At 42.5% G+C, this 26,309-nt stretch overlaps 1 protein-coding gene across 2 annotated transcripts in view; it reads left to right on the top strand.

The window, feature by feature from the left end:
* LOC124135293 (probable G-protein coupled receptor CG31760) overlaps positions 1–26,309 on the top strand; it is a 288,076-nt gene that overhangs the window by 234,578 nt on the left and 27,189 nt on the right. For both annotated transcript variants that reach the window (XM_046500559.2, XM_046500560.2), the window contains exons 8-9: positions 783–892; positions 7,336–7,481. In XM_046500559.2, coding sequence (XP_046356515.1) covers positions 783–892; positions 7,336–7,481 — 256 coding nt within the window. The remainder of the gene's footprint in view (positions 1–782; positions 893–7,335; positions 7,482–26,309) is intronic.

Below are 26,309 nucleotides of genomic sequence, written 5' to 3' on the forward strand. Positions count from 1 at the left end.
ATTCGCTGTGCAGAGTTCTGTCCCTTAGGTGTGCACGAAACCTATGCTCGAGGGTTCGAATCCTATATTCTAGTTTTGTCAGCACCTTAACTATGAATACCAACCTTACTTTGGGCTTTCCTCCTTAAGGAAGCGATCAGTCGTGATATCACTGAAGTACTGTTCAAAGGGACGTTAAATACACTCAATTACTTTATGGAATAAGTAGGTACAATAGGCATTTATGGTAGGCATCAGTGAGTGAGTGAGTTAGGTTTAACGCCGCTTTTAACAGTATTCCAGTCATATCACGGCGTGTCAGCTTAATGTGGGAGGAAAGCCCGAAGTGATGCAGGTCTCGGACGTTTACCACTTCGGTGAAACCCACGAGCACGGGTATGGTGCTGACAAACCTAGAAACATAATCGAGGCGAACCGGGATTCGAACCCACAATCATAGGTTTCTGGCGTGCCCAAGGGATGCAACTCTGCACAGCGAATCGCGGCGCCTTAGAAGACTTACCCGTGCCCCCGGTAGGCAGAATCGGCAACTATCGTCAACATTTCAGTAGAAAACTAAGGTCGGTATTAGCGTAAGCTAAATTTATGACTCAAGCTTTAGAAAAATACGATGCTATGACCAGTATATACAACCATTTTCATACAAACTCCAACCCGTAAGTTTCTTTTAATTTGATGAAAATAGATATTCAAACGAAACGATGACCACCCTTGGTTGTTACACTTATCGTTACATCTATTACATCTGTTACTAGATCTTAATTGTGTTCGCTTTGTTACAGCTCGTCGTGGGTTATTTTGAAGCCAGTGTTGTGACTTGCTGTTTGCGGTTCTGGTTTCGTGAAATTGGATTTTCCATATCATACGGAGCATTGTTATTAAAAACGTGGAGGTGAGTAATTGATGGTCCTTTTGTTATATGCTGTGTTTGAAAATTTAATTATTCCATTAGTTTGGGTTGATGTAGGACGTGCTTACAAAGTGCTTCTTTCTGGATCAAACCTGTAAATACTGAGCGCCTCGTACCAGCGCCCTAGGGCTGGACAGGCGGACATTCGTTTTCTCTAATTATATTTGTATTATCGTGTTTAATTATATAAACCTGGAAGTAAATACAATAGGAATTGAAACTTGTTTCCTTTAAACTTTGATGGATGCAGTCGTTTTAATTATTCCCTCTGTTAAATTTAATTGATTAAACCAAAAGTCATTAATATTTCACTTAAACTCCCTTTTCAAATTTGATCTCAAATAAAGACCCATAGTTTAATTATTGGATGGATGAAGATGGGACCACTGCAGCTTCAGGGTGAATGTATTTCAGCTAGCGTGGACGAATGGTGAAGGTCATTCAGGGGTCATGTGTTGTAGTTATGACAACGTGACCTAAGTTACTTCAATTTTTGTAAAAACTGAGGTCAAACAATTCCTGTCTTTGATATGGTTTCGGTAATGCTATATATGCATTATAGTGATGTTAGTTGCATAGCAAAGATGCCATTAAATGGTGGGAATACATTTTGATACATTAGGAGTCTATGTATGGCTATTGATTTAATGAAAATGTCACTTAGGTGGTTATTAAACTGAAGTGTTTAATTCAAACAAACATTGTTCACATCACTGAGCATTTAAGATCATCTTGGTCGATATACCATTAACACTCGAGTAAACAGACACAAAATGAAAACGATCTTATGAATCTATACTAGAGGCTGTGAAAGGGTTGAAATGTACACGGTTCTTCAGCTATTAAATCGCGTTCTTAAGAAGGCGATAATGCAACAATGTCATGTACATTAAGTAATAACTGAGAAACAGTTTCAACAACCTAGTTCTCTTTGACAAGAACATTGTTATTGTTGACAACATCCATGGACATTATTTAAGACGCTTTCATCCTCCTTCCAAACATTTTCAAACACGCAATGAACGATTCCAAGCCGATCAATACTTTTAGGTTTTTGTCTGGTAATAAATCCGGGTTTTATGTTAGTTCCGTGGACTTATATGTTGTCCGCATTTTAAGAGAAGAGTTATCGCTCCGTGCATCAAGTACGCCGCCATTGTTGGTAACGAGCTGGTGAAATAGTTTTCTGGCAACTGAGAACAAAATTGGAGGAGAATACCTGATTCCCTGGTCCTTTTGAAAAAAAACATTTATGATGGGAAACATGTTTTCATGGCTTGGTGGAATGTTGTTATACGTAGATATCTTATTTTATACGTTATTGAAGCTGGTCAGGGTACTGGTAGACACGATACTTTAATTGATAAAATCTCGATATGGTGACTAGTATTCTCTCCCGTCATTATCGGAATAATGGCACAGTTACCCCCCCCCCCCCCCCCCCCCCCGAATGGTGGACACTGTGGTAGTTTACCAGTGAGACATCTAATCACATAAAGAAATCCTCCAAACTTACCATAAGCCAGGAAAGTTTCTCGCGCCATTAAACAGTTACTTCCATCAATATCATCAACTAGAATGTCACATTGACCCATTGGAACCCTGATCTTAACCAGGAACGTCTGAAGTTTATATACAGCTACTCTGGGGTGTTAGCAAATGCCTTAACCTCATCAGGAAGCTATCCGCCATTTCAGCCTCTTCACTTCTGTCCCCAGCCACTGATCAGTTAAGTGTGTCCTATGACATAAACCATCCGCTCAGAATAAGTGCATCTGCCGAAACTGTCAATTCGGAAGCACAAAAACCGAAGAAATGTTAAAACCTCTCGTTCTAGAAATATCTTGAGTCGTTTAATGATCTCGAACATTCCCCTCTGGAAGCAACGTTTTGTGGATAAGAAACATTAACGGTTTTTTCCGCGTGGTTTTGGTAAATTGAGATCTTTGAAGACGTTTTTTCGTGCGATGCTTACAAGATATAAATGTTTGAATTGATAAGGAAGACGTATCGTTTTTCGGCGTTTATTCTGAATTTCTTCTTTTATCTTTGACGTTGTAAAAAGAAAGGGTCGTACAACTGCCCCCTGAAGAGGGTAATGAAATTCAAAAATACTCCTGTTATGAGCATCATCGGGTAGCGCTTGAAAGTCAGATCATTGCGTGAACAAGTAAAGTGCATTTATCCCTAATTAAAGGTTGAATGCCAGACAGGCGAATGGGTTATATGCACAGACAGTTATAACTAAGTGTTAAAATGAGAACTATTGCACGACTTTGAGGAAGCGTCACACGTATGATGGTTTATCTGCACTCAAGGGGATTTACATCCCCGTTCCCCCGTCTCCTCACGACCGCCTCCGTCGTCCAGTGGATAAAGCGTCTGCCCAGAGAGCGGAAGGTCGGTGGTTCGATCCCTGACCGCGTCATATCAAAAGACGTTAAAAGGATGTTCTTGTTGTTACCCTCTCTGACGTTCGGCGTTAAGGGGATGAAGGGCTGGTCGGCTCTGAATCCGTATACTGTGTCTGAGTGGGGTATTCTTGTTTTACTAGGGTATGGTATCTCAGTGGGCTAGCACTATAAAACCGGAGTCCGGAGTCGTACAAGCACAGACACACATGCATATACAAGCACGTCGCTCTATGATCTCAAAGTCAATGTTCGTTGGGTTGGTTCTTGTTTAACGCCGCACTCAGCAATATTCCAGCTATATGACGGCGGTCTGTAAATAATCGAGTCTGGACCAGACAATCCAGTGAATGACATCATGATCATCGATCCACATAATTGGGATACGATAGCATGCATCAACCAAGTCAGCGAGCCTGACAGCCCGATCCCGTCAGTCGCCTCTTACGAAAAGCACAGTCGCCTTTTTACGGCAAGAATGGGTTGTTGAAGACCTATTCTACCCCGGATCTTCACGGGTGTGAATTGCAACTATCTTGAACGCGACGCAAAACCTAATTTCTGTTCACCCACCTTTCTGTTCACAAGTGACCAGAAAGATAACTAAACTAACAATAGAACCACTGGTAAACTTGGATTGTTGACCGAAATCTGGGAGGTGTCGAGTGTCATTTTCTGTAACGCCTGGATCCATGGTGGGCATGAGGAAAGGGCACGGATGCCTAGCTGTCTACGGCGCCACACATATCTGAGCAGAGATGGCGTACCAGAAACGTATGATGGTGGTTTGAATCTCGATGTGTCAACACTAAATCGTCCTCGTGGGTGGTAAACGCCAAAGGAAGCCTTCTACACCCACGGGATCCAGACACTCCAGCATCGTTGTCCAGAATTGTCTAGGACCCGTGACGATCCGGGGTAGAATAGGTCTTCAGCCATCCCTGCTTGCCGTAAAAGGCCGCAATCGGCAATATTCAAGCTATATGACGGCGGTCTGTTAATAATCCAGACCAGACTTTCAAGTGATTGACATCATGCGCATCGATCCACGCAATTGGGATCAATGACATGCATCAACCACGTCAGCGAGCCTGACCACCCGATCCCGTTAGTCGCCTCTTACGACAAGCATAGTCACCTTTTCCCACAAGCATGGGTTTCTGCACACTCTGGTCAGTGAGGGACGTGGATAGTTGCGCGTCATCAAACCGTTACGGCACAGGGTGGGGGCTAAAGAAAACGTTGGATGAAAAACAACTTGTGTCAACCCTGACAATTAATTGGATTAAACGAGAAACATTTTTACACTCCTACAACTTCGATTCCTATAAAGCTTTATCAATATATGGCCTTCAAGCAATTCCCAAACGGCATTAATTCCATGCCACGTGACACCCGTGCCCAAGAGGCGATGAAGATAAAACTGCAGCAAACCCACCCACATCCAACCTTACACGTACCCCCTACCTAACAGAGATCAACTCCGTGTACTGGCAGAAATGTAACAGGTCCGTCTGTGATAAATATCAATAAACATGCTTTCTTTTCATTATCGCTGGCGACTGCAGGCTGACAATTGTTAAATGTGAACAATAACAAACTCTCCTATTTTGCGTAATCCAGTCATAAAAATTCTTTTCCCAATTCCGTTTTCCAATTTCATGGCGAGAAAACACGCGTTTTTGTAATCTGAGTGAGTTTTCGTTACTGACTCGTTGCGACATGTTGAAAAATAACAATAATTGCTTGCTGCTTGCGTTTTAGCGGGAAGACAGTAAAACCACATTGGGAAATGATCCAACCTGTTCTATAACGATTATTCTTAAGTACATCGACCCCTTTCACCTTAAAACGTCCTCCAAGAGCTTTTTCAACAATGAAAACTATCTCGCATATTTAATTTCCATCTCATTCCTCTTTTTCAAGAAGGATGCCAAGTCTTCTTAAAACAAAGTAAAGATGACCTACATAAAATAGATCTAATTATTATAATAGCTTTGGTAATCTCGGTTGGAAATGTTCCCACTATACTGAATAAACATAGTGTACCAGGAATCTTGTCTCTGAGTAATATGGTCACGCTGAAGCATCTTCAGTTGTGATTGATGCTGCGGGAGATGAAATGGGGTCAACACTATTGCAGGGCAAAGGTTTGCCCCGTAATTGGTCAACGTCCGCGCAAACATGGAGAAATGAGCTCCATGCATACGCATTACTGGAGTAATAGTTGGTTTATTCATAGATATTGCTTTATTCCGTTTGTTTCATCTTCCATGCTTAAAGCCAATAACCGAATGCAATTAAGCTCGCAATCGCAGCCTTGTGTTTATTATTTCTAGTGGTCCGAGTCGTTGTGAGTTGTGTCCCTTTTGTAGAGGTTTTTGAACTGGTTCCCCGTCGTTGTTGCGTTCAAGCACAGACCCGGTTCTGTTTAAGAGCGTGACAGAGTTTAAGTGAAGAGTGGCCGCAATTACACCTATGTACCAAATGCCAAGTTTTCAGGAAGCGTTGATTAGGTGAACGGCAGAAATATAAACCAAAGTACTTTCGGTGCAGTGCCATTTTTCCAGTGTTCACGTTGGTATATTTTGTTGGTTCGATTGAAATAACACATTGAAAATACTAAAAGTGTGTATAGGAAGAGAATAACATCGCGAATATTTAAAATACCGCCCCAAATCCGCAGCTGATTGTTTCGGATTCATGATTCGCCCCAATTCTGATCCTTTTTCAGCACCATACCCGTTCTCACCAATGTTGTAAACGCATTCGCTCTGAGTCACTTTGAGTGTTCCTCTCACATGAAGTTGTCACGCCGCGATCTACCGCGATGAAGCGTGATTACGAAAGCCTAATGGTCCCACTTTTGGAGCATATTTATTTTAATTGAAATTTCAATTATTTATTTTTTTCTTGTTACCTCGATTATATTTTCGTAATTTCAACTGTTTTCTGTTTACTTCGTTTATATTTTCGTTATTTCAACTATTTTCTCGTTGCTTCGAGGTTTTTTTCTTGCAATTTCGATTTTTTCTCTCGTTTTAAGTTTATCTCAAAAACTCGAAATGTGGAATTTTTTCTCGTTATTTCAATTATTTTCACGAATTTTTATTTTTTTTAACTCGTTCCTTCGATTATTTTTTCGTAATTTCAATCATTTTCTCGTAACTTAAATTTATTAAAAAAAATCGAAATAAAAAAATGAAATACCGAGAAAACAATCGAAATTACGAGGAAATAATCGAAGTAACGAGAAAATAATCGCTGTAACGAGAAAGAACACGTAATGTCGAGAAAATAATTCAAATAACGAGAAAATAATTGAAACAACGAGAAAAAACTCGAAGTAACGAGAAAGAACTCGAAATTTCGAGAAAATAATCAGAAAAACATAATCACGCTACCAAAGTGGCACCATTAGGTTTCGTATGATATACCCTGATATACCCCAAGTTATTGACATCAGTGATCAGTTGGACCCGTCCCGCATAAGTGCCCAGGGCATCGTTCCACGAAGTCATATTAACACTAGGGCGACCGTAACTCCCATACATTAAACTTAGACTTATGACAGCCATAGCACTAAGACCGCTTAGGGAACACGGTGCTGGCCTGTGACGTGCTGGGACGGCATCGCTCAGAGGCTATATTTAGCAGAATGTGCAACGTACGTTCCTCACCAGCACAAAATGAAGGGGGAAATGCAGATGTAGTATTTGAAGTGCTCAGTTCGAGATATTTCGTGATTCTATTTCAAGGGGGGAGGACTGTAGGTTTGTCCGCACCATACCGGTGCTCATGGCTTTCACCCGTTCCACAAAACAATTTTGTACGACTATCGTAAGTCTATGTGAAGGTATTGGCGTTACCATTGCCTTAACCCTAAGAGCGCTTTGTGGAACGGGGCCCTCCATCACTTAAGGATTTCCTGTCACGTCAAGCTGTCAAGCCGTGATGTAACTAAAATGCTGGTCAAATCGGCGTTTAACCCAACTCACTCACTCTCTCTTTCAGGATATCAGTTGTATTCCGAGTGCGGTCAGCGGCGCGCATCAAGATCTCCGACGGTGACCTCATCAAGCGCCTCATCGTCATCGTACTGGTGTTTGCCGCTTACCTCACAGCCAGGACTGTCGCAGGCATGCCTAGAGTGGTGCAAGGTGGGTAGCGTCAGACAACGGGTGGGACCACCCGGTACATGTTGTCTCTCTATACTATTGACTGTCGCAGGCATGCCTAGAGTGGTGCAAGGTGGGTAGCGTCAGACAACGGGTGGGACCACCCGGTACATGTTGTCTCTCTATACTATTGACTGTCGCAGGCATGCCTAGAGTGGTGCAAGGTGGGTCGCGTCAGACAACGGGTGGGACAACCGGGTACATGTTGTCTGTTGATGCTATTGACTGTCGCAGGCTTGCCTTGAGTGGTGCAAGGTGGGTTGCGTCAGACAACGGGTGGAACCACCCGGTACATGTTGTCTCTCTATACTATTGAAAGGTGAAAGGTGGGTAGCGTCAGACAACGGGTGGGACAACCGGGTACATGTTGTCTCTCTATACTATTGACTGTCGCAGGCATGCCTAGAGTGGTGCAAGGTGGGTAGCGTCAGACAACGGGTGAGACCACGTCGGACCTATGCGACATGTGGTCGATACAATGAGATACCTGGTTTATAGACCCGTGAAGATCCGGGTTAGAATAGGTCCTCAGCAACCCATGCTTGCCGTAAAAGGCGACAATGCTTGTCGTAAAAGGCGACTAATGGGATCGGGTGGTCAGGCTCGCTGACTTGGTTGATGCATGTCATCGATCCCAATTTACGTGGATCGATGCTTATGATGTAAATCACTGGATTGTCTGGTACAGACGCGATTATTTACAGACCGGCGTCATACAGCTGGAATATTGCCGAGTGCGGCGTTAAAATAGAAACAAACCTGGGTCCACTTGCACAAAGCGATCTTAGCGCTAAGATGATCGTAACACCCATACTTTAACATAGGCTTACAATAGTCGTAGCGCTAAGATCGCTTTGTGCAAGTGGGCCCTGGTTGATAAATTGAGACATGTGTGCAGTGAGACTCTCACTCGCACCAATGGGTTCTGGTAAGGTAACCTCCAGGATGCCAACCTCCTCAACCTCCTCAAACCCACTCTCCCATTCCATACTCATTATCACCAGATAATCGGAAGGAAGCTCAGAAAACGCTGAAGAAATAATGAGATATCTGACAAAAGATAATTGATCTTTATTGTTTATATTTTTCTGTTATCTGAAGCTTTAGGATTGACGTGTTTATGTAACCAGACTCTAATTCCCCAAGTAAAAGGGTAACTAGCATTATTACTATAAATCGTTTTCTATTTTCATCTCAGATAGTGACTGTATGCAAACTGATTGCCCATGGCATTCCTTACGTTATAATTGTCAAATACACTTAGTGTCGTCCAGGCTATACGATGTACACGTTCATTGCGGTCGATAGCCGAATATCTTCCGTGTGTCCTGTAAGTAGCGGGAATTATAGTAATCTAGACCTGGAGTCCCTTGCTTAAAACATGAAGCGTAGGTGGAAAATTCTGTTTAGTATTCATTTTGTTATGCTCGGCTTCAATTTGAGGCAAGATTTAGGTTTCGGGAAACGATGAATGATCACCTTACAATGATCCTAAAAAAATAACTATTCTGTGACGCCATGTTGAGAAAGTCCTTCTGGTGAGAACTTTGTAAACGATATTCCGTTATACTGCCTGGGATTTTAAAGATTCTGGGATTCTTAAATAATCCTTAGGTGGACTTGTGGTGTACGCTCGGTTTGACAGGTTCCATTTCGATAACGACCATTTTTTTGTGTTTTTCCATTATTTTTGTATCCTGATTATTGCGAGACAGTACTTGCCATGAGACCCGTGAACATCCGGGTTAGAATAGGTCTTCTGCAACCCATGCTTGCCGTAAGAGGCAACTAACGAGATCGGGTGGTCAGGCTCGCTGACTTGGTTGATGTATGTCATCGTATCCGTACTGTGTGGATCGAGGCTCATGATGTCAGTCACTGGATTGTCTGGTCCAGACTCTATAATTTACATTTAGCTTGAATATTGGTGATTGCGGCAACATATTCCGTGCACCTGTCTGTATCAGCACTTTATGAAAATTTTGTTTGTTTGTTTGTTTGTTGTTTATGTTATGTTATGTTGTTCATGAGGTGCTGGTACAGACAGGTACACGGAATATGTTGCAGCATATAAAAATTAACATGTATGGACAGTACAATCCCCTTGTGTGGCCTTTTGTGTTGAATGGGGACTGTTGCCCAGTCGTCAAATTCACTGTGAGTTGGTTCGCCCCGATTTTGTTTCTAGGTTTGTCAGCACCATAAACGTGGTTCTGGGTTTCACCGAAGTGGTAAACGTCTAAGACCTGCATCACTTCGGGCTTTCCTCCCACATTAAGCTGACACGCCGTGATATGACTGGAATAATGTTAAAGCGGCGTAAAACTCAACTCACTCACTCACACTGTGAGTTGTGTCCCTTTGATGTACCAGAAACCGTTGATTCTAATCCTAGATGCTCTCTGAGTTCAGCTCTTGAGTTTTCCTGATCAACACCAAACCCGCGCTCGTGTGGATCACTTCAGAGTTTTCCCCCACATCAAACTGACACGCCGTGATATCACAACTCTTAAAATTGGCGTTTAACTAAACACACTCATTCCTGTGATGTCAGGCACGTGGAATATGACAGAAATGTGAAAATAAACCAAAGTCGAAGATAATTCGACCTAAATACGGTCCGTTTTTCACCAAATTAGACCAATGTTTTCGTAATATCTCTAATATTGCACTCGGATCGATTAATCGATACATGCATGTCTCTTTTCGCCGTATCAATTTTTTAACTCTAGTTGCACATTTTTCATTATCCTTTAACTGAAACATTACTATCATAATTATCTGTAAAAGGGCGCTAGATAGCAGCGCTGCGGGGCTCCCCGTGCGTAATATGCCGCCCTCTGGGTCATCAAAGCTCTTAAAACTAAAATGTGTTAATTCTGAATTTATGATGCTTGAGATCCGAAAGCTAAGGGATCGATCGCTTATCATTTTGAGGATGGTAGGAGTCGGAGAGAGGCTTGGGAAGGGTGGGGGAGCGGATGTATTTAAAATTATGCATCGTACGCAAAAATACATGTGGAAAGAAATAGGGGCAACGCGATTGATAAGACAACAACGTGAGCTACGGATAATAATAATAAAAATAATAATAATAATAATAATAATATGATGATGATGATGATGATGATGATGAATAATCAGAGTGCACTCGATTTCGATTTTCCTTTCTCAGCTCCCTTGGGAGTATACAACCCTAGCTGCAAAGATATATGGGAAGACGCTTTCCAGCCGTTGTTGTAAATATACTTTGACTACGCGTCCGTCTGTGTCTGACATTTTACTTGAATGCTCTATGTGACTATTAAAACTAGCCTGAATAAGATCATCTTCCCGAGGCAAGTGAGTTAACTGACTTTAAAAGTCCAGTTTCCACCCTTGCCGAACTAGGCTGGTATAATGGAGTTACATTTTGTCTGGATTAACGAGTCTATGCATAGTCCAATCAAAATCGCGCACCGCAATCAAAATCCGGTTCGTAAACTGTCGTGCAGGTTTCGATCGATTGCAGGATTTGCAAAGCATGTGCACCGCCAACTCGTTATCAGCAGATATTTTCCAAATCCTTTCGTGTTTTTAATCAAGGTGCTCACGTGATTTGATGCATTTCGCGATGTAAGACCCGTTTTATCACAATATAGATCTTGATTATCGATCAGATCGTCCTGACTGGGCGCCACCATTTTGTGTGAAGCAAACGCAAGTGAAACGAGAGGTGGAATCTGATTGGTCCACAGGAGAGGTTTAGAAGGGACATAAAGCCACTGGTGGCGCAACGATCGAGCCCAGGTATTCAAGCCAAGTTCGGCAAGGGTTGAAAGTTGACTTTTAAAGTCAGTTAATTCACTTGCCACGGGAAGATGGAATAAGATGTCGCTTGCTATTGGCTAGGATTCAGGAACAGAGAGGACGCGAGCAAAACCAGTTGACATTTACACTATTTAAAACATTACGTAATAACAGTTGTCTTGCCATGTTTCAGTAACTGAATTTCCATAATTTAGAGAACCGCACGCGCGGTTCCGTACATCTTTTAATGTCAAATAATTACCTTATATGGCTTCCTGGTGTGAAATTAAACGATGGACACGAACCATTGGGTATTTTATAGCAATATTTTAAAAACGTTTTAATATTAATTTGCCATATTGGATTATTTTTTTATGAAATTGACACTGGCAAAAATATTGCGCTTGTAATTTTGGTGGATTTTTGCGAGGTTTTAGAATGTTATTACCTGTAGTTGAGTCACGATCTTCGTACGGGCACTCTACCGAATACTGGTGTCGCCTTTGGAACTAAGGATGCTAGATTTTCTTTATCCGTGTCTAACTCAACCAACCACAAACTCTTTGCGTGCTGCCATGATTGGACTGAAAGGGACTACTTTTAATGTATACTACTCAAAACAAGTTAAGGAACATCCACAATAGGAAGGCCGTTTGTTGCAATACCCACCAGTCTTGCCAGATTAATTATAGTCATATGAACAAGTCGGTGTTCTTTTACTTCTTTTGAGTAGTATGATGTTATTTTCCTGGTTCGTGTCCAGACTCGATTATTTACAGACCGCCATCATAGAGCTGGAATATTAAATAATAATAATAATAATATAGTTTATTAATGTGTCATGTGTACATAATACACCTGGCCATTACAATCAATAAAATACATAAATAAAATATTATAACTAACAATATCTTCATATGTATACAGCAAACCCCACCCACCCACCACCCCTCCCCCCTCCCCACTCCACAGACACACGGACATGTACTCTCATGCAAGATCAACCTAGTCACCAGTTCACACACCTTAGCACACACAGACACACCCTCACCCCTCACCCTAAAAGACACCTAAAATTATACAATCAATAAAATACATAAATAAAATATTATAACTAACAATATCTTAATATGTATACAGCAAACCCCATCCACCCACCACCAAATATTGCTGAGTGCGGCGTTTAACAACAAACAAACAAACGAATCACGGGTTTGTTCTTGTATACACTGTTCCCCGTGAATACATTCGGCCGCTATTCGAAGGAGTAGTGGAGACTATATATTTAGTCGGGTACTGAAATAAGGTCGTACAACTCACGGAAGTCCAATGATCCCTATCCGTGCATGGAGTTTGTGCGAACCCTATCGTTGCATGATATAAAAGCGATGTGTGGAGTAGATGACCGCAATGCTGTGGCACATTTTGCACGAGATATATACATTGCCGTGTGTGTGATGTAACCCAAGCGTTCATTGGTCAGAGCACTCGCTGGTTTGCCTACGCTAGAACTGGGCCCTGACTTTAATCGTTAGTGAGTGAGTGAGTGAGTATGGTTTTACGCCGCTTTTAGCAATATTCCAGCAATATCACGGCGGGGGACACCAGAAATGGGCTTCACACAATGTACCCTCGTCGTGACGAGCGAACGCTTTAACCACTAGGCTACCCCAAATGGTTGGTGAAAATAAGGGCCACAACTCATACGGAAGTATGTTTTCACGGGCGATTGCGTGACCTGGTGTATACACGTATTAGCGATTGGTATACGTTTGTTACACGTGTTAGGTACATATTAAATGGGCGTGAGATGACCAGTGGTATAAGACATCACAATAAGCTGTGTAGAGTTGCAGTCCGTATTAGTAACAGGATCCGCTGTCCCCACATGGGCCCAACTATAGTCCTTGATCGCTTAGCTTAGACGTAAAAGGCCACTTGAGGCTTTCCTACCACGTCCATATATGAAATACTACTTTCAGCAGTTCATTCACCGACCTTTAGATTCAGTTACAGCATTAGAACCATTGGGGCGTATGCCCTCAGCGCTTTCTTTGTCGAGGAAGATCTAAGGGAGTACTTCTTTTCAATGAGATCTTCGATTTTACTGCTTCGCTGTGTCAAAAGGTGTCAGTTGTAATTTACAAGATTAAATCTGAGACTCAGTACGAAAAAACACTTTGTGCAGCTAGAGCTCACATGGCTGCCAGCCACTTGACGGCCACCCACGATGCTTATCGTATCCTTTCATTTGATTGGTCGTATCTCGACACGACCGTGACCCCGGGGTGCGAGAACGAGGCCGCCAATCGCGTGAGTGACTCGACCGAGAGCTACGCCCTCCTGGTGTCTCGTGAGATCACGAAGCTGTCACATCCAAACTCTAGTGTTTAAAAAGATTAAAAGCCCACCCTGGTTAAACCTGCTAATTGAAAAGTGTCTTTTCTTCAATGTCGTGGTGACTTAATCCCGGTTTGTATAAGAAATTAAGCTGCCTGTGACTTCATCTAGCATTGATTGGCGGGCCCTTGATTTCCTTAGGGTGTTAGCTGATTAACTTAGGTTGTTTTTTTCTTTTAATTTCACGGCACATATACCTGGAAGTGTAACATTTTGCCTACTTTGGGAATTTAGTTTTTGTTACTAAGGTGAAAACATGTTTTTAAATTCGTAGATAAATTCGTATTTCACGGAGAGAAACCAAAAAAATAGTTGATTTCATTGGACGGTCTTGCCAGTTCAAGTTAGTGGTACGTTTGATCTAAAGGTCTATCCTCAGTTTCGAATCCAATAACCAGGACTTGGATTGGATAAATTTGGTGCCCGCTGTTTGATTTTGTGACAAATGTGAAGGATGAATGAGTATTTCCATGGAGGAAACCGACGGCGCGTTCCAGCAAATACATCGGAGACATTTCTTTGTCTTTTGTGTACATACTCTATTGAATACATTCTTCAGACTTTGTCCATCCAACTCCTGATACTTGGGTCCTTCGGGAAATCACAGAGCGTAGACTGGAGAGTGAGTGAGTGAGGTTGGTTTAAGGCCCCTTTGAACAGTATTTTATGTATGTACGGAAGCCCTTGAGGGCGATTTGTTTTTTTGTTGTTGTTTTTTCTTGAAATTTAAAGATAATAACTTGAGATTTAAAGTTAGTATCTTGAATTTTCAACTTATTATTTTGAAAGTTCAACTTAGCATCTTAAAATTTCAACTAATTGTCTTAAAATTTCGACTTATAATCTTGAAATTTCACTCACTCACTATTGCGAAAAGAAATAACTACGGGTGTTGTGGTGTGAGTCACTTTACCTTCCACGAGACGTGTTACTGAAAGAGAAGTATTACAAATGGCCAGACCCGTTTAATTGTTTTATGTATCCCAGTAAGAACAATGGTTAGGTGAAATGGGGTTTAACATCACGTTGAAGATTGTTGCACTTAATATTCTAGCCTGGATTGTCATGCCTGTTTTATGGAGCTAGCCCACTGAGATATCATGCCTCAGTTTAACATGGGTACCCAACTCAGACACAGTATCCTTGTTTTATCATCTTAAATACCCGTGCTCGTGGGTTTCACCGAAGTGGTAAACGTCTGAGACCTGCATCACTTCGGTCTTTTCGTGGTGAAGTCGTCAAAGGCGCCGCGATTTGCTGTGCAGAGTTGCGTCCCTCGGGCACGCCAGAAACCTATAATTGTGGGTTCGAATCTTGGTTCGCCCCGATTATGTTTTTAGGTTTGTCAGCACCATACCCGTACTCGTGGGTATCACCGAAGTGGTAAACGTATGAGACCTGCATCACTTGGGGCTTTCCCCCCACATTAAGCTGACACGCCGTGATATGACTTGAATAATGTTAAAGCGGCGTAAAACTCAACTCACTCACTCACTTTATCATCTTTATACCGAGGGTTATGCAGGGTAACAACTAGTACCACCCTTTTCCATCTTTTGCATGGTGCGGACAGCGGATCGTACCACCTACCTTCCCCTCTCTGGGCAGAGGCTCTATGCACTGCACCGCGGAGGCGGTCTGTCAGAACCTAACCGAATATAATTTCAAAATTCCATAATCATATGTTTTTGATAACACCAAGAAGTGAATGCACATTGAACATCCATTAGTTAACTTTGTATTATGACCTGTCCTATATTGCTAGCTTGTTACTAATTTTAAATGTAAATGCGTTTTTCTCATGTCACTGAGTGTGGAGCTTAAAGAATTATCGGTTCGCGACGTCAATTTTACGTAACCGAAATAACGTCACAGTTCAAGGTCAACCAGCGATATCGTGTATTCATTTGTCGCAGAAAGTTAATACGCATCGGTACTGGAATCTTCATTACCAAAAGATAATGGCGTGACATTATGTCAGTAGGACTAACATTACCGGATACGTTTGATTACTGTTGCTCTGCCTGGGAGTTGTGTGGCCTGTTTTTTGTAACACTGTGTATGAATAACGCATACCCTTATTGCCAGTGACTATATTGGGACGGTTGGCTGTCGATCTTTTGTCTCAGTAACACGGCCACAGCTGATGAAGCCAATTCATAACGTGCTCCATCTTCTTTGATCTTGTGACGTGGATGACATCGAGTCATATGTTTTCGTAGAGCAATCATTGAAGCTCACTATGCAATCAAGTTGACGCCAATATGTAGCATTTGGGGGATTTGCGTCTTAAAGTGAAATTACTTTGAAGTTTTGAGTGATCACAGTTTTATGTCCTCCCATTTTAGCAGGATTGTGTGTGTGGATCATCAGTCCATTACAGGAAGCTGTCTTTTTGTGTGCGAGTTGCGTTCAGTCTGCCCCTTCTTCGGCACCAATTGCTGGCTGTATGCGGCCAACTAGTGAATGCGGTATTAGTGAAGTATGGACGGTTACATCTTCCCGAGGCAAGGGATTTAACTGACTACAAAAGTCCAGTTTCCACCCTTGCCGAACTAGGCTGGAATTCCTGGGCTCGATCGGAGCGCCACCAGTGGCTATTACAAGTCATGTCCCTCGTAAGCCTCTCCTATGGACCAATCAGATTCCACCTCTCGCATCACTTGCATTTGCTTCAAACAAAACAGCGGCGCCCAGTCCAGACGATCTGATTATAATCAAGGTCTATATTGTAATAAAACGGGTCTTACATCGCGAAATGCATCAAATCACGTGAGCACCTTGATTAAAAACATGAAAAGATTTGGAAAATATCTGTTGACGAGTTGGCGGTGCACATGCCTTGCAAATCCTGCAATCGATCGAAATCTGCACGACAGTTTACGAACCGGATTTCGATTTCGGTGCACGATTTTGATTGGGCTATGCATAGACTCGTTAGTACAGCCAAAATACCAGCCTAGTCCGGCAAGGGTGGAAACTGGACTTTTATAGTCAGTTAACGCTCTTGCCTCGGGAAGATGGGACGGTTACTGCATCGTCAGTTTAGCTTAGAGCGGTGAGTGTAGGTTTAGGCCGCTTTTAGCAATATTCAAGCAGTATCACAGAGGCGCACACCACACACACCCATGTTGAGGTTAATTAAAACAAAGAACAAAACATATTTTCTGAAATACACATTGCAACAATGTAATTCTTGTGGCCTGTAATTTATTTATTTCCAACCATATGAAGCATAATCATTAGTTTCAAGAACTTTCGGGGACAATTTTTTTCTCGGGTAGCCTAGTGGTTAAAGCGTTCGCTCGCCATGCCAAAGACCCGGGTTCGATTCCTGACATGGGTACAATGTGTGAAGCCAATTTCTTGTGTCCCCCGCCATGATATTGCTCACTCACTCACTCACTCACTCACTCGTGAAACATCCACACACTCGCTCATTAACTGGTCTCAAATCAGTCTTCGATTCAGCGCCTAACAAACTCGTCAACGCTAAAAGCTCACTAAATAAAGCCATCATCATTGTTGTATCAGCACTAAGTTCGGCAAGGACAAATATGTCTGATGAGTCGGATATGAATAGTAAGACACTGATGTGTTTCATTGTACCCCAGGTTAGGATAACACAAGTCTACATCTCTTAAGATGAAACATCATCAGTTGCTTGACAGAAAGGAAGCGCTTCAATCCGAGTCATTTGGACGACTAGACGTACCAACTTCCTGGCGTGTTTCTCATTATCCCATTATTACCATGTAAAACACATAGTTCACAACGCTTTTAACATTATCGCACTGACTCCGCTGAGAACCTTAGCTTATCTGTCGTAACACAAGCTTCCAGATACACAGGATGAATGGGTATTTAGACCAACGCTCAGCGTGTAATGTCAAAGAAACCACAGATAATCGCAGTTTACGCAATTACGAAGGAAATTCGTTTGATAAGGTATGGGAGTGTGAGACGGTGCAATGTATGCACAGTGTTACAGAAGGGACTGACGGATTTGTGTATAGGAGAAATAGTTTGTTCAACTTATAAACAGACTCATCGCATAGACAACGTTTTTAATTAAATAACTGTAATAAAAACTCTCAAATGTATAACCTGTATCGGAGATGAAATATCGCCTGCAGTCGTGAACTCGGTTCAATGAAACCGGTGACCTCAACACGTGGGTTTCGCAACGGTGCGAAATCTGCACGTGCGTCTCGCAATGGCACGAAATCTGCACGTGCGTCTCGTAGGCTGTTCGTAGTTTTTGTTCTATCAAGGGTTTACAATGATTGTAAGCCCCCCTGCGAGGTGTTACAATCGTTGTAATACCTCCTACGAGGTGTTTCCACAATTTCAAAAACTCCTTATCGAGTTACACAAACAGCCAGTAGGTTTATAAGTATATGCACAGACGACGATAGGCGGTCGGCTTTCTTCGACAGTAACGGCACCATTCTTGACCAACTCGTGTTATTCCGGGACAAGCCGAATAGATCCTTGCAGGTTACGGAAAGGGGCGAGTGGTGACGAATGTTTGGCACGGGGCGACGGAGCCCGAAGAAGGTAGACTGGCTTGGAACATGCCAGCGAGTTGAGTTACTATATTGTCACCAATATCCGCGGTGATGGTCCGCGATTTGTAATAATGTGTGTGGCATCCATTGAGTAAGAGATTTGTACGTTTGCCTCTTTTGGCGAAACCACCAAGCGCGGATATGGTGCTGACAAACCTTGAAACATAGCCAGGGCGAACTCGGGTACGAACCCACAATCGCAACTCTACATAGCGAATTGCGGCGCCTTGAACGACCGGGCCACCATGTACATATACATTAAGTGAGTGAATGAGTGGGTTTAATGCCGTTTTGATCAGTACTACAGTTATATCACGGCGTGCCAGCTTAATGTGTGAAGAGAGTTTGAAGTGATGCAGGCCTCAGACGTTTACCACTTGGGTAAAAACCACGAACACGGGTATGGTGTATTCATTAAGAAAGAAATACAGTAAACTACGTTGATAACGAACACGCTTATAACGAACTGACGGATAAAACGAACCTACTTTTTTGTCCCGACTATTTGCTGTCGTTATGCTGTATATATGCTTAGACGAACTACGGTTATAACGAACTATAATTAGTGGTCCCTTTGAGTTCGTTATAACCGTAGTTTACTGTAGTTAATCTGTTTTGACTTTTGATCGGGGAAAGGGTGCCAATTGGTAGACGTTGGTCAACTAGCAGATGTTGTCCTGCTGTAAGCAGTCATTGATTCCACACCCTCCCGCCGCCACTTGACCCCCAGAAGTTGGTTGACGATGTTCGTTCAACTCGTGCAGACAGGTCTGCTGATTGTGTCACACTGGTTGACGGTTCAATCCCTCGACAATCATGGAAACACTTCCACAGCTGGTGCCCGACTCCAGACTCATGCGTGGGACAGCAGACATTACAATACCAGACAACACCCGACCACAGGCAGTAAAGGTGACTTCACACGGCATACCAAGCGAATATGTTTACAAATACAAGTTGATGTGTGTGAACAGTTTGACAAATTGGTTTGTGAAGTTTGACAAACTGTTGGCGACAAATAGAATCGATTTCAATTCTCACCAATATTTTGGCCAACATTTCAATGTTTTCAAACTCGATTTAAATACATGTCGATTCCAACCAATCAGTTACAGCGTAGACATCACATGACTTTTAATTACGCCAGTTACAAAATGGCGTCGACATTTGAGAGAAGTGAAGAGCAACTGGAAAACAGCTACATTTGTCGTGTGGAAAAGTTTTTGGAGTTGCAAACTAATATTGCCCGTGTGAACTTGAAAAAGAGCAGACCATTGTTGGAATATGAGCTATTCAACTTAATGGAGCGTCCCTGTCTTAGATACTCTATTTCTCCAGGGGGCACGGGTGGCCCAGTTCTCTAAGGCGCCACGATTCGCTGTGCAGAGTTGCGGCCCTTGGGCACGCCAGAAACCTATGATTGTGGGTTCGAATCCCGGTTCGCCCCGATTATGTTTCTAAGTTTGTCAGCACCATACCCGTGCTCGTGGGTTTCACCGAAGTGGTAAACGTCTGAGATCTGCATCACTCCGGGCTTTTTTCCCACATTAAGCTGACGCGCCGCGATATAACTAGAATACTGTTAAAAGCGGCGTTAAACCCAACTCACTCACTCACTCACTCACTCACTCACTCACTCACTCACTCACTCACTCACTCACTATTTCTCCAGGGGTCGCATTTCGGTAAACTAACACTCACCCCTGGATCAAATCCCGTGGTTCTCGCGATCTCAGATTATCTGCCCTTGATTTTCATAACCTAATTTCATTTGCTCCACAACTCAGTCCCACGACCAATCAGAATGCGAGTTAAATCATGAAATTTAACATAATAAAACTGACGCGCAGAGAAAACCCCAATTAAAAATCTTCTTGATGGAAAGGAAGTCTTCATCTCCATTAAAACTTCCGATGGCTTTGGTGTCTAGGCAATACAGGTTACCTCCCTTACCCATTTCCCTATCTCGACGTTTGATTGGTCGGTAAAATGATAATGAAAATCAAGGGCGGGTAATTTGAGATCGCGAGAACTACGGGAAATTGATCCAGGGGTTAGTGAAGGTACACCGAAACGCGACCCCTGGTGATACAGCGGGTGCCCAATCGTCCAACGCGCCGCAATTCGTAGCGCAAAGTTGCGTTCCTTAGGCGGACCAGACCCCTATCATCGTGGGTTCAAATCCCGTCAAGCCCTGATCATGTCTCTTGGTTTGTCAGCACCATACCCGTGCTCGTCGGTTTCACCAAAGGGGTAAACGTCTAAGACCTGCATCACTTTGGGATTTCCTCCCACATTAAGCTGATACACCGTGATAAACCTGAACTACCATTCAAAAGGAGTTAAACCAAACTCACTCACCCATCGTATTGGCACAAGGACCACGTTAAAAGAAATGACAATTCCGTTACACAGTTACTCCCACTGAAGGAAATTATGTCACGCGTATGCAGTTCTGTTATTTCTCGTATGTTTGTTTGTCGTTTAACGCCGCACTCAGCAATATTCCAACTATATGACGGCGGTCTGTAAATAATCGAGTCTGAACCGGGCAATCCAGTGAATGACATCATCAGCATCGATCCACGCATTTGGGATACGATGACATGCATCAACCAAGTCAACGAGCCTGACCACTCAATCCCGTTAGTCGCCTCTTACGACAAGCATCGTCGCCTATGAAATATTTATTGCGGAATAATGTTTTCATCAACTACATGTGTTTTGAAAAGAGCACAATTGTGATAACGTTCCTCGTTTATTCTGTAATAACCACATTTAATAGCATCATGGTGGCCATTCGCTGTAACGTCATCTCCCTGACTCTAGTGCATTTAATTCCAAACATCTAGATTCCGATTACTTTAATCGCGAAACCACTTACGGCGGTACAAGAGCATATCTGACTCGTATTACATTACAGGATCGCTTTGGTAGATACAAAACAAATACGAGTGCAATGTACAAGTGCAATAAATGTGGGCAGTTGTTGTTTACCGTTATTACCACTAACAGGCATTTAAAGGGGTGTTACAGGGCTCCAGATATATTTTTAGCTATGGAGTATTTACTAACACGTTACCATTTACTTTGGGTATTGATAGTTTTCTTTGGGTTTTCGATATATTTTCACTCTCTTGGATCCAGTCTATTCGGTTTTTCATACAAATGAGTATACGGGTAATAATATTTCTTCTAACATGCTGTTTCAGGTGACTTCTAATTCGTATCTGTTCCTGTTTCTGCCCCATGAGTGTCACATGTCACATAAATTCACAACAATCATTATTTTTAAGGAAATGTATTTATTGATGTCAACGTCTTTATAATGAGGAGGGGTTGTCGGGTAGCCTAGTGGTTGAAGCGTTCGCTCGTCACGCCGAAGACCCGGGTTCGATTCCTGACATTGGTACAATACGTGAAGCCCATTTCTGGTGTTCCCCGCTGGATTTTGCTGGAATATTGCAGGAAGCGGCGTAAAATCAAACTCACTCAATTATTATGAGAAACACAACGTTTTGGAGTATATGTTTACTCCTCCATCAGGTGAATGAATTATACGAGGCTGAGGGCATACATATATACACGCTAGTCGCCTATCAGCGCCAATTATCTGTTGGCTTCACTTGTTAAGTTTCTACCTTTTGTTGGTTGGTTGGTTTGTTGTTTAACGCCGCACTCAGCAATATTCCAGCTATATGACGGCGGTCTGTAAATAATCGAATCTGGACCAGACAATCCAGTGTTTGATATCATGAGCATCGATCAACGCAATTGGGATCGATGTCATGCATCAACCAAGTCAGCGAGCCTGACCACCCGATCCCGTTAGTCGCCTTTTACGACAAGCATAGTCACCTTTTACGGCAAGCATGGGTTGCTGAAGACCAATTCTACCCCGGAATCTTCACGGGTCCTACCTTTTGTTTTCTTATTACTTTTGCTGTTCTTACGTGTACATAGATATGCTCTCTGCCTCATATCATTCATTCACCTGAAGAAGGAGTAAGCATATACTCCGAAATGTTGTGTTCCTCATAATAAAGAAGTCGACATCCATAAATTCTCTTCCTTATGTGTCACACTTTTAAATGCTTTTCAAAGACTTGAGTCATTATACATGTACAGTAAACTACGGTTATAACGAACTCAAAGGGACTACTATTTTTAGTTCGTTATAACCGTAGTTCGTTATAAGCATATATACAGCATAACTACAGCAAATAGTCGGGACTAAAAAGTTAGTTCGTTATATCCGTCAGTTCGTTATAAGCGTGTTCGTTATAACCGTAGTTTACTGTATATATCTAATTGACAACAGGCGAGACGTCGCGTCTTGTTTACGCATTAGTCACAGCAATAAACTGGAGTTCATGTAAGTGTGATGCCTGCACTCAATCAGTAAAAAATGATCCGTAACGAAATACTTGTACACAAGTTGAATTGGACATATTGGGTAATTACCCGGAACTCGGAATAGTGTTACACTATCGGATTTGTGAAATTCCTCATGCGTATATGTACCTAAGCAACTCTAAATTAATTGGTAGATGGTGATTTATGTTACGAGTTATACGCAAATACGCAGCTTTTCTGTATATCTGTAATGTATAAGATGATAAAAGGCTTGGCACTTAAAAGGTCGTATAGCTCCGACCACCGCCCATACGGTTATACAGTGGTTAGAAGTTTTATGCGTGGTATATAGACATTGATCTAGGGAAGAATGTTATATATTTAAATATTTCAAACGAAATGAGGTTTTGTAAAATATAACAGGATTTTTTTAATTATTTCTGCGAAACGGGAAGGGATCCCAAGGAGCCGTGAAGTATATTTTTTTACCGCACACCAAATAGTCGTTCCCTTTTACGCATGTTTGTTGTAAGAGGCGACTAACGGGATAGGATGGGATGGTCAGGCTCTCTGACATGGTTGATGCATGTCATCGTATCTTAACTGTGTAGGTCGATCTTCATCATGTTAATCACTGGATTGTCTGGTCCATTCAATTCAAAACAAAATAAATCGCAGACAATCCTGCAGTAAGCGTCCAGATAATGAGGTTTGCGGAGTAACGGGGTTTCATTGTACACAGTTCTTTATATTGTGACAGAACTCTCTCACCATCTCGCCCCCACATCATCTACCGTCTCCCTAGAGAGTTCGACACGGCATAATGATAGATTCAGCACGCCCGGCTGTCAACATGGAGGGTTATTTAATCTGGGGTCTGTCACCTGTCGGTGTCAGTATAGCCTTTATCTGAAAAGTGATGCCATAATTTGTAATGGATATTCTTTTCGATGTTTTTACATTTTTAGGGTCACCTTTGATGTGTAAATTTAAATTGCTTGGATAAGAAAGTCGGGTATCATGTTGTTTTTTTATCTTTTAAGGACTGAGGTACATTTTTTTTAAATCGAATTTAATTCATTATATTTTTATCATTGGAGATAAAAAACACATTTAGTCCTGAATTCAACTAAACTTCCAATTATGTCGTCTTAAATGCTGGGCAAAAGAAAGTGTACACTTGAAAATTGGATTTGTCAAAAAATAATCAAAACGTTACTAGGCTGACAACGCTCGCAGAAACACTGCACACTTAAGGTCCAAAACACAACCACGATACCCGTATAAAATACATCACCATCGAATAACCATTTTTTGTTTGTTTCATTCATAGCCACGATGAAACATGGGTGTATACTTGCGTTTAAATTACTCCGGAATTCCAGCCTCGTTCGGCAAGGGTGGAAACCGGACGTTTATAGTCAGTTACCTCCCTTGCCTCGTGAAGTTAGCTATTAAGCACTGGTTCTTGTCCAGATATAAGTCCACTTATACACTCATTCACTCACCGATTCATTCCCTCACACACTCAAGACGCACCCTCCAAGACGCAGAACCTCGCTACGCAGAGTTGCATCCCTTTGGCACACCAGAAACCTATGATTGTGGGTCCGAATCCCGGTTCGCCCCGTTTATGTGTCGAGCTTTGTCAACACCATGCTCGTGGGTTTCACCAAAATGGTAAACGTCAGACACCTGCATCAATTCGGACTTTTCTCCCACATTAAGCTGACACGCCGTGATAAAATAAAATACTGTTAAAAGCAGCGTCAAAGTCAACTTACTCACTCACTCCGCCCACTAGCTCACTCACCCACGAGCTCAGATGAAGGAATAACAAAACTCATAGAAACTCTTAATTTACCATTCCTTGTCTTCTGAGTCAGAGTGTCTGACTGTAAACACTCAGAGTCACGAGCTAGGGGACATGATTTTCGCCCAAGAGTAATGATTCCAAATCACTCAGCGGGTGAAGGAGGCTATCAAAGTATGTTTGGTCAACACTGACCACTGCCCCTACATTAGAAGCAATTGCCACGTTTCATGTTAGCTCTTCCCGGCTTTGCGGTTCCTCCCCAACAATGGCCTTTCTCGTTGCACACACATGACTTTGTCATTAGCTGTTTCGTTCACCTCCCACTACAAAACTAAACACATTCCAGACATCGGCCAAAGATGACTTACCGAAATAGCAGCAAGGGTCTGAGACGCCTATTGATTGCCCATAATCAATGCATAAAGCTTTAAGATTCTTTACTTAATCCTCCAAGATATTCTATCAATATGGGACAAAGTGACCTTTACTTTAGGTAATTCCACGTGGTATTGACAAAGCGGACTGGTCGGAGTCTTTCGCCTGACTTGTCTAGACCGGACTTGACCAGACCGGACTATTTCACTTAAAAGTGATTTCGGACGATGTAACGCCGATCTCAGAAGAGGGTCACGTGACACGTTGCTGAAGGTGTTTCATCCTCTGGGGCTTCATCTATGGCGGAGGGTCAGCCGATGGTCAGTTCGATTAACAGAAATACCGGGTTAGATTCTCAATCAATTTGGCATCTTTCCAGAGTAGCCATCATCGTGATAAGTCTAAGAGGACTGGAGCGGGTGTTGTTTTACACCGCCCTCAGCAATATTTCATCAGTATCACGACAGGGGACACCAGGAATGTCTTCACACAGTATGCCTATATGGGGACTCGAGCCAAGGCCTGCGGCGTGACGAGTGAACACTTTAACGACCGGGCTACCACATCGTCCTGAAATGTCTGGAAAAGTTGGAAAATACATTTAAATACTTCAATTTAAGGTTTTCGAATTGGAATATGAGAACTTGAAACATATGTAAGTGGGAACATTTTATTTTAGCATCATTTGTTTACCTTCTTTATGGTTGAAGGGGCGGTCGGGTAGCCTGGTGGTTAAAGCGTTCGCTCGTCACGCCGAAGACCCGGGTTCGATTCCCGACATGGGTACAATGTGTGAAGCCCATTTCTGGTATCCCCCGCCGTGATATTGCTGGAATATTGCTAAAAGCGGCGTAAAATCAAACTCACTTACTCACTCTTCACTGGATTGTCTGGTCCAGACTCGATTATTTACAGACCGCCGTCATATAGCTTGAATATTGCTGAGTGCGGCGTAAAACAACAAACAAACCAACCAGCGACAGCGTGACAACTTGATGCGGGTGAATGTTCGGATTGATGCAGGTCTTAGACGTTTACCACTTAACCCCGAGCATGGTTCATAGGCTCCTGGCACTGAGGGAAGGAACTCTGCACAGCACTTGCGGCACCTAAGACGACTGGGTCCCCCCTGTCCCTGCGCTCTTGTTGAGTGCGTGGTAGACCTGCATAGCTTCACTCACTGTAACCCAGTCTCGTTTATACGTCTGTTTATTCTCCCCACGCTTTAAGTCACCATTCATTATAGGACAAGCGTTGGAATGTCTCCTGGCGCCAAGTGTTCTCGCTCCAAGCCTTTGCTATAACGTGTACTTTTCATTAAATATAACGCATTGCCTTTCGGCTTGGCAAGAATTAAATTGCACGTTTAACAATTCAATATCAACTTTCAAACGTGGGTTTGTTGTGGAGGATAAATGTATGCGGTTTCTCTGATTTCCCCAGGGTAGACAGTGCAGTTTGAGATGGTTTGTCATTTCTGATTTCATCAGCAGCTGTTAAAGG

This window comes from Haliotis rufescens, unplaced genomic scaffold, assembly GCF_023055435.1.
Source record: "Haliotis rufescens isolate VD_foot unplaced genomic scaffold, xgHalRufe1.0.p SCAF_19, whole genome shotgun sequence".
Classification (NCBI taxonomy): domain Eukaryota; kingdom Metazoa; phylum Mollusca; class Gastropoda; order Lepetellida; family Haliotidae; genus Haliotis; species Haliotis rufescens.